At 32.2% G+C, this 10,593-nt stretch overlaps 1 protein-coding gene across 1 annotated transcript; it reads left to right on the plus strand.

Moving 5' to 3' along the window:
- Positions 1–293: 293 nt before the first annotated feature.
- On the plus strand, positions 294–4,539 carry LOC124372284 (the record flags this gene model as incomplete). Its single annotated transcript, XM_046830663.1, has 2 exons — positions 294–867; positions 2,608–4,539. Coding segments are annotated over exons 1-2 (2,506 nt in total), but the record flags the coding sequence as incomplete, so codon positions are not given.
- Positions 4,540–10,593: the final 6,054 nt, after the last annotated feature.

Consider the following 10,593-nt stretch of genomic DNA (forward strand, 5'->3'; position numbering starts at 1 on the left):
ATAGTCGAGCATTGACACGAGCATATCTTAATCGTCTCGCATTTGAATATGACCCTGAAATAGACTATTCATCACATGTACTAATTATGATCGGCAGTATGGACAAAGAGTGTCAATATTGTCATGCTTTGAAGTACAAAGATGAAACAGCTGGTTTATGTTGCACATCTGGAAAAATTTCACTGCCACCATTAAAACCACCACCTGAACCTTTAAAATCACTATTAGCTGGAACCACATCTCAATCAAAATTGTTTTTTAAAAAAATTCGTAAATTCAATTCTTGCTTTCAAATGACATCATTTGGAGCAACAAAAATTGTTCGTAATGAAGATGGACGTAATTTTGAATCTACATTCAAGATTCAAGGTCAAGTTTACCACCAAATTGGTTCATTGCTTCCAATGCCTGATGCTGATCCAAAATTCTTACAAATTTATTTTATGGGTGATGAGGAGCAACAAACCCATATGCGCTGTGTATACAATCATATGGAGCAAATGGAGGAACGAGAAATTGTGGACATTTTGGAAACGTTTTTTCTAAACCATAACCAATTGTTACGATTGTTCAAGACTCTTTCTAACAGACTGGAATACGACAACTACGTCATTGTTATTAAAGCAGACAAAGTGCCCCATGGTGAGCACGCAGGCACATATAATGTTCCAACTCTTAATGAAGTTGCAGTTGTTATGGCTGGTGATCCATGTGAACGTCGAGATATTCGCATACAACGCAGAGATAACACGATGCAAATAATTCAAGACAATCATCGTTCTTATGATGCACTGCAATATCCATTGATATTTTGGGAAGGAGAAGATGGATATCATTTAAATATTAAACAACGGAATCCAACTACAGGTAAAACTTATAGATTATTATTATTTATAGAATAGAATAGAAAATTCTTTATTTTACTGCAATACAATTTAGTACAATAAATACACATTTACAACTCTACATGAATATGTATTTTACACCCTTAAACATGTACAACAATAAATAACTATATTATACTTAAAGATAATTTTTAATTGATTCTTAGAGATGCTATTATACATGTTAGACGCAAGAAACAACCGAAAAATCCCCCGCAAAAAACCATTCCATAATAAAAACGGCATGACATAAATAAAACTATCAACATATTTTACCATCAAGAAACTTTGACTTATTACAAACAGTCCCTCGCAAAGGGCGCCCCAGTCACCCCAAACATCCAAAATACAATATACTTATATTTAAATTTAAATAATAGTTGTACATTGACTACATTATTTGAACAAACCATGATAAAAAACACTCAAGTTTTCCAACTTAAAAATTGGTTGCAAATGAATACTCACTATGTTTTCATAACTAAGCAAAATAAATAGGTTATCCCCTACGAAAATTCCTGTGGTGGGATCGCCAGCACGTTAAAATTATTAAAGATTAAAAAACGGCATGACATAAATAAATAAGTATATTATTAAACTATCAAAATAACTAAACATGTAATATCTGTGCAATAGTAAGTTAAATTAAATATAATTAGAACCACATACAAAATAATATGTTGCGAACCTAACTATTTGCAATTAAAACTGTTAATAATGCAGTTGCAATAGTGTTCTATTGTACAATTTTCAAAACAATATCTAGATTTTCTGTAATAAAAAGCCACTTTCTTAAGTTAGACAAAAATTGATCTATATTAGAAAAAATTTCAAGTTGGTGGATGATTGTATTAAAAACTCGGAGTGCAATACTACTGTAAAAATTTTGATACGCTGCTGAATGTGATTTCGGAACATGCATTACTTGACATCGTCTTAAGTTATGGTTTGTACTACGAGTCATTACGGAGAAAGCTGTACTTCTTACAAAAAATTGTTTTAACACTTTATAAATAAATAGATGCTTTAGTGGAAACAATTTCAAATCAAGAAAAATCGGCCAGGCATGCTCAAGCTTTCCCTTTCCTGCAATCACACGGACAAAGTGTTTTTGTAATATAATAATAGGATAAAGTGTCGATTGGTAGGCTCCGCCCCAGCAAGCAATTCCATACCCCAGCCTGGATCCAATGAGAGCGTGATACACATTGATCATAACCTTCCTTGGACATAATTGTCGAAGCAAATAAAACTTTCTTAAGCTACTGTACAGTTCCTTTTTCAATTTTAAAATATGTGACTTCCATGTTAGCTTACTGTCGATAATCAGTCCAAGGTATTTAATACTATTGTTCTGTTCTATAATCATGCAATTGCACTGTTGGTAGGTATTGTTAAAACAATTAAAATCATGGAATTTCAAAGGTGTTTCCAAATTGTACTCTGTCTTTAGACCAAAAATTAAAAACTTTGTTTTTTCACTCAAAATCATGTAATTTTTATCAAACCATAAACGTAATAGTTTTAAATCATTCTCCATTTCATTTTTCAAGGTGTTTAAACATTAATTTTAAAAATAAAAGCTGTGTCATCGGCAAAGGCAAACACGCGACCCCTGAAGCGCCCATTACACAAGTCATTGATGTAAATCAAAAATAAAACTGGATTATTCTTTTTTTTAACCAATCATTTCTGTTTATCTTAAAAATCTTTTTATTTCCAGGTGAAGAACTGATCAAGAAAGTTAGTGCGATGAACTTCTACGCATACCGGTTGATGATTCGTGCTAATGAAGAAAATCACATTCTCCGATGCAGACAGCTATTTCATCAGTATGTAGTCGATATGTATGTTAAAATCGAAAGTGAGAGGTTACGGTATATAAAATTTAATCAAGTAAAACTTCGTTCTGAGGAATACATTCATTTACGTGATGCTGTAATCGGTAACGTAGATGCAACGAATGATATAAACAACATCGGTACCGCATATATTCTTCCATCATCATACATTGGTAGTCCGCGTCATATGCAAGAATATATTCAAGACGCCATGACTTACGTACGTGCATACGGCCGACCAGATCTTTTTATCACATTTACGTGTAATCCAAACTGGGATGAAATTAACATTTTACTGTTGTCAGGTCAAACAACAATGCATCGCCATGATATTACTGCACGTGTGTTCAAACAAAAATTAAAATCTTTGATGAATTTGATTACACATCACTCGGTATTTGGTGAAACACTATGTTGGCTTTACTCTGTTGAATGGCAAAAACGAGGTTTACCTCATGCGCATATTTTGATTTGGTTAGTGGATAAAGTATGCCCACAAGAAATTGACAAAATTATTTCAGCGGAGATTCCGGATCCGAATTTTGATAAAGAATTATTTAACATTGTTACTACTAATATGATCCATGGTCCATGTGGTACTCTAAATATGGTGTCACCATGTATGGATAATGGGAAATGTACAAAACGTTTTCCAAAACCATGTCAAACTGATACTATCACCAATATCGACGGTTATCCATCTTACCGTCGTAGAGACGTAGACAATGGTGGTCAATCATATGAATTACGCCTGTCAAACGGTGTAAGAGTAGATATTGATAATCGCTGGGTGGTTCCATATTCACCATTGCTGTGCAAAACCTATAAAGCACACATAAACGTTGAATTATGCAGTTCGGTGAAGTCTATCAAATACATTTGTAAGTACGTTCATAAGGGCAGTGATAAAGCTATATTTTCTGTTCAAAATGTAAACGACAATGATGAAATAACACGTTATCAATTGGGGAGATACATAAGTAGTAATGAAGCTATTTGGCGCATTTTTTCGTTCCCTATACATGAAAGGAATCCTGCTGTTATACATTTGGCTGTGCACCTTGAAAATGGACAGCGTGTTTATTTTACAGAACAGACTGCAATACAACAAGCTTTAACAGCTCCAAAAACAACTCTTACTGAATTTTTCAACCTTTGTAAACGACAAGATGTTGTTGGTCAATTCGCAAAGACGTTACTGTATACTGATGTTCCTAAATTTTTTACATGGAATAAACAATCAAAACGTCGGGAACCACGGAAACGAGGCATTCCAGTCCCAGAGTTCACCAATATATTTATGACAAATACTCTAGGCAGATTATATACAGTTCATCCTAAGCAACGCGAATGCTTTTTTCTGCGTTTGTTATTGGTTAATGTTCCTGGACCAACATCCTTTCAATATTTGCGAAAAGTAAATGGTATTTTATATGACACTTTCTTTGATGCATGTTGTGAGTTAAATTTATTGGAGGATGATAACCATTGGGACCTCACACTTGCAGATGCAGCACTGAGCTCATCCCCACAGCAAATTCGTCAATTATTTTCAATAATATTGACAACGTGTTTTCCAACTGAAGCATCTACTCTGTGGAACAAATATAAAGACTCAATGAGTGAAGATATTTTGCATCGTATTAGAGCTACTAATCAAAATCCCAACATTGAATTCTCAGAAGAAATATATAACAAGGCATTAATAATGATTGAAGATATTTGTACTCTCATTTCGAACATGCCGCTCATCCATTTCAACATGCCAGCACCGAACCGCCCAGCAGCAGATATCATCAACAGCGATGTTCAACGTGAACACCAATTCGATATGACTTATTTGGCTACTTTTGTTGCTAATAATGAACGATTGCTTACTGTTGAGCAACGAAATGTGTATGATCGAATAAACGTATCATTTGCAGCACAACAAGATGGATTCTTTTTTTTGGATGCACCAGGTGGCACTGGAAAAACATTTCTCATCTCACTGATACTTGCGCGCATTCGATCACAAAATCATATTGCATTGGCAATTGCTTCATCAGGCATTGCAGCCACCTTACTTGATGGTGGACGGACTGCGCATTCAGCACTTAAATTACCTTTAAATATTCATACAAATCCCGAAGCAATGTGTAACATAAATAAGCATTCAGGCATGGCAAAAGTTTTGAAAAAGTGCAAAATTATTATCTGGGACGAATGTACAATGGCCCACAAGCATTCGCTTGAAGCTCTCGACAGATCCCTAAAAGATATCAAAGATGATACTAGGCTTTTTGGTGGTACTCTACTTCTGCTGTCTGGTGATTTCAGACAAACATTACCCGTCATTCCACGTGCGACATATGCGGACGAAATAAATGCATGTTTGAAAGAATCTTATCTATGGCGAAGTGTCAGCAAATTATGCCTTACTCTTAATATGCGCGTTCAACTTCACAATGATCCATTAGCGTCAGAATTCTCTAAAATATTGTTAGACATTGGCAATGGTAAAGTTCAATTTTATGAAAATACACAATATATAAGACTCCCAGAGAATTTTTGCAACATGGTGGCTACCAAAGATGACTTAGTAAAATGTGTATTTCCAGATTTGCAACATAATTATACCAATCATGCATGGCTATGTGAGCGAGCTATTTTAGCCGCAAAAAATTTAGATGTTGATGCAATCAATTTTAAAATACAACAATCTTTGCCTGGTAATGAAATTACATTCAAATCAATTGACACCGTTGTTGATCCTGATGAAGCTGTCAACTATCCTGTAGAGTTTTTAAATTCACTGGATTTACCTGGAATGCCACCACATAATTTGCGATTGAAGATTGGTTCACCAATAATTTTGCTTCGGAATTTGAATGCTCCGAAATTGTGTAATGGAACGAGACTGGTCATAAAAAAAATCATGGCCAACATTCTTGAAGCCAGTATTTTAAGCGGAAGATTTCAAGGTGAAGTTGTACTTCTACCACGGATCCCAATAATTCCTTCAGATTCGCCTATACCATTCAAACGTTTGCAATTTCCAATCCGCTTGGCATTTGCTATGACTATTAATAAGTCACAAGGTCAAACAATGACAGTTTGTGGCTTAGATTTAGAAAATCCATGCTTTTCTCACGGCCAGTTATATGTTGCGTGTTCCAGGGTCGGAAAACCATCTAATTTGTTTGTGTATACTCCCGAAGGATTAACAAAAAATATTGTACATACAATGGCATTAAGATAAATTAAGTTGTAAATTGAAAAAATATACCTGTTATAAAATAGTTTGTTTCAACTTTTTTACCTTCAGTTTAAATAAGTTTAAGTTTTCATTTAAAACATCCTCTACATTTCACTTCACTCATGTTATACTCACACACTATCAGTTGGTGGAAGTGTGATTAAATGTACATGTAATGACGTTAGATATAGTAATAACTTTAATATAAATTTTTATGAAAACAGCCCAGATTGTGTCAGATTAATCAAAGTTTAAAATTTTCGAATTAAAGACGTGTGCACAGGACAACGTCTGTCGGGTCTGCTAGTATATATATATATATATATATATATATATATATATATATATATATATATATATATATATATATATATATATATATATAATTTATGTATATGTATGTATATATAATATATATGTATATATATATATATATATATTATTTATATTTATAATAATATAAGAATAATAATATATGTATATATCCTAAATTTATAACCTAATTTTATCCTGGTTTGCACAAATTCAAGAGAGTTATGAAAATTGGCTATGAAATTTACAAAAGCTCGCCCTTAACTGAGAAATTATTGTCCAGGCCAAATAGAATAGTATTTAAGAGACCTAAAAATTTGAAGGATATGCTTTTAAGGCCCAAAATTCTTGTTGGAAAAAATTCTGACAATTTATCTTTTTGCTGTGAACCATTTAATAAACCACATTGTGGTATTTGCAAAATTATGGATAAGACCGATCAATTCCAAATTAGCGTCACTAACAAAACTTATCCAATAGCTGGTAAATTGGACTGTACCTCCAATAATTCAATTTACCAGCAAACCTGTAGGTTCTGTCCCAAGGACTACATTGGGCACACCTCAAATTCTTTGCGGGTAAGAATGACTGGTTACAGTTTTTGTATCAATAACAGAAAATAAAAAAAAAACAGTAGAATTGCACGCTATTCACCATAACAAAAGCTTTAAGGATTGTTATAAACTCAAAGCTATAAGCAAAATCACACCTTGTGAAAACAGCTCTCAAAATGATTTAGATTTAAGGAATAGGGAATTGGCACACCAACTTATATTAAAATCGAAACAACCATGTGAATATTCGCTAAATTATTGTTTTCCACTTGAATAATTAGATTTTGATCTAAAAATGCACCCAAATTCAAAATTATATTATATTATTTTATTATTCTAAAACTAACAACTAATCAAAACTTGTTTACATGTCAAAATTGTATTTACATTTAGAATGTTTACTATCAAGTGTTTCTTCTTTAGTTTGTTTATTTTATTCTGTGTATGTTTTACAAGTTAACTTGACATATGTAAGGATATTATTAGAGTTTGAAGTTATGGGCAAAGCTCAGTGTCCGGAATTTCATATCATGACTTGATTTACTTAGAATTGGATTTAAGGTTAAGATTAAGAAAGAAGGAATATATTACTATTCGAGATTTTAAACGTGTTGATAGAATTAAACTCAAAACCGAATGTACTTCTGTTAGCTGGGAAGATGATAAAGTGGATATAATGTGTAGTAAATTGTTAGAGTTGTTTAATAATAATGTTACGGAGAGGAAAATTTATACAAAGAAAAACCCATGCCCATGGGTTGACGGCGAAATTAAAGAACTAATGAAACAAAGAGTTAGATTGTATAAACGTTATATTACAATAAGAGACCATGATGTATTTGTTAGATATAAAAGTTTACGTAATAGAATAAAAAGATTAGTCAGGGATTCAAGAAATAGATATTTTGAAAGACATTTCAACTCTGATTTGTCTAACAAAGCACTGTGGAAGGTAGTTAAATATCAAGGAGTGGGAAAAGAGTCAAAAAACGATCTGATCCTGTTGTTCCTCTAAATGACTTGAATTCTTTCTTCTGTGGTGTTAATAATAATATTAATGAGGAATTATATGAGGATTATGAAAATTTAGTTTTTGTTAGTAGATTTAATGATCGTTTTAGTTTTAAGGAAGTAATCTGTGACTTAATTTATAAGGTTATTTTACAAATTTCGTCTAACGCAGTGGGAGATGATGGAATTCATTTAAAGTTTTTATTATTGATTTTTGATGATATAAAGTGTGTTTTGTGTCACATTGTTAATTTTTCTCTGTTAAATAGTCTTTACCCTAAGCAATGGAAAAAGGCCTTGATATTACCACTCCCTAAAGTTGCGAACCCGAGTGAGTGCAAAAACTATAGAGCGATAAATATTTTATGTGTTTTGGGTAAAGTAACTGATAAAATAGCCTATCAACAAATATGTAACTTTGTTAGTAATAATAACTTTTTATATAAGTATCAATCAGGGTATAGGACTAACTTCAGTACACAAACGGCTCTAATTCGTATAACTGATGATGTGAGGCGTGCAATAGACACTCTCCAATTAACTGTAATGGTACTGCTAGATTTCACACGTGCTTTTGATTGTGTTCAACATAGGCTATTACTGTCGATTCTTAAATCTTATAGTTTTAGTGAAAGTGCTATTATGTGGTTTAATTCTTATTTAACGGATAGAATGCAAAGAGTGAAAACAGGTAGTGGATTATTGTCGGATTGGAAGAATAATCTGTTAGGGGTACCACAGGGATCGACTTTGTCTGCTTTGTTGTTTAGTTTGTATATAAACAGAATTTGTGAGTCACTTGTTTTTAGTAAATCCATGTTGTACGCGGATGATCTGCAATTATATATCCATACTAATGTAAAAGATTTAAATAACTCAATTAACTATATAAATGCAGATTTAGATACACTTTTTAAATGGTGCCACAATCATGGATTGAGTTTAAACATCAGTAAATGCAAACCAATTATCTTAGGAAGTAGAAGGTTGTTAAATACAGTAGATTTAATTTAGTGGAACCTGTAATTATAGATGGTAATGTGTTAGAGTATCAAAGTATGGTTCAGAATTTAGGTTTCAGAATTGATAACACTTTATCTTGGACAGAGCAAGTCAACTACATACATAAGCGAGTTTTTCAGTGTTTGTATCAATTTAGAGGATTGTGCTTTAGTCCTTCAATGAATATTAAGAAATTATTGATATCAACTATTGTTCAACCGTTGTTTGACTATGCTAGTGTAGCCTTCTGTGATTTGAATAGTGAGTTGATAGCAAACTTACAAATCGCACAGAATGCGTGTATCAGATTTATTTTCAATTTACGGTTGGACGATCATGTTACTCAGTACTTTAGAGATTTAGGTTGGTTAAAGGTTACAGAACAAATTGAGTATATATATATATATATATATATATATTTATGTATATGTGTATATATATATATATGTATATAATTGTGTTTTGAGTAATAAAATGTGGAATAAAATATAATGTTAGTAGTATTGTTTTGTGTATAAAACGGATGTTTTCTTTTTCTAAATATAAATTAGTGTTAATAGTAAGTAAATAGTATGATAAAACAAACAAAAATGTATATTAATGTAAAAGGGCCATAACTCATGTATTTGTTGTAAATGTGTATTTTATGCCTGTCATGGTGGTGGATTGGACCATTGGTCATAACCATGGCAGGGGAAATAAACAAATTATCAAATATCAAATTATCTCTCTCTCTCTCTCTCTCTCTCTCTCTCTCTATTTTCAAGTGCTGTGTTATTTATATGTAAAATTTAATAATATAAGAATGTGTGCTTATTAGTTGAAAGTAATTGCCATGGAAAAAATTGTCCAAATCTAAGAAATAAACTAGCAGTGGTGGATGATTATTCCAGATTCGATTTCTTCCAAAACTAGAATAAAAAATATTAATGTAAAAAAAGATATGTAAATCATCTTTCAGTTAATATATGTTATTTATTCATTCATCAATACTTGTTGTTGTTTATTTTCTTTATATATACATATAAGTGTTTTCAATTGAGGAAAAGTAGCTAATGCAGAATTGTTATTTGTATCAAGCTTAGCACCACATACATAGATGAAGAACTTGGATATGTTCTTTAGAAGTAGAGGATAAACAGAAGGAGATGTATCAAAGGCTGCATTTCCACGCCGACAACAAAGTTTGATCGGTACAAAGGAGCAGTTTCGTGGAGTTTGATCCTAAACTTTGCACCTGTGTAAAACTGTCCTTATAGTGTTTTAGTTATAGAAGTGAAAGCGGATTTGCCACTTCTTTGTAGGAAAATACAAACAAATAAATAAAACAAGAAAGTAGAATATTATTCCACTTACTAATATAGCTTTATTGTCAATAAAGAATAAGACTTACTTAAATTCAAGACCTAGTTAATTATTTATGGAAAAATGTCAATCATAACAATTATAGAATAATAATTGTTTACTTATAGGAAATAGAATCAAAGTTTATATAAAAACCAAAAGGGGAAAGTAGAATTCCCACAAAAATAGCTAATCATAGAGAGGCCGTTTATTGTTTCTAATCTCCAAACGCTCCTCCAATGTTTCAGCACTCATTGCTTAGTGCTATATATCCGGTCTGCTGTTATTGGTAAACTTCCTAAATTTGTGTAAAAGCGGCTGAGCACAGCGAGGCTCGTTTATTGTTTATAGTCCCAAAACGCTCCTCCATTGTTTCAGCCCTAATTGTTTAGTGCTATATATCCGGT

The sequence above is a fragment of the Homalodisca vitripennis genome, unplaced genomic scaffold (genome assembly GCF_021130785.1).
Source record: "Homalodisca vitripennis isolate AUS2020 unplaced genomic scaffold, UT_GWSS_2.1 ScUCBcl_2841;HRSCAF=7962, whole genome shotgun sequence".
Classification (NCBI taxonomy): Eukaryota; Metazoa; Arthropoda; class Insecta; order Hemiptera; family Cicadellidae; genus Homalodisca; species Homalodisca vitripennis.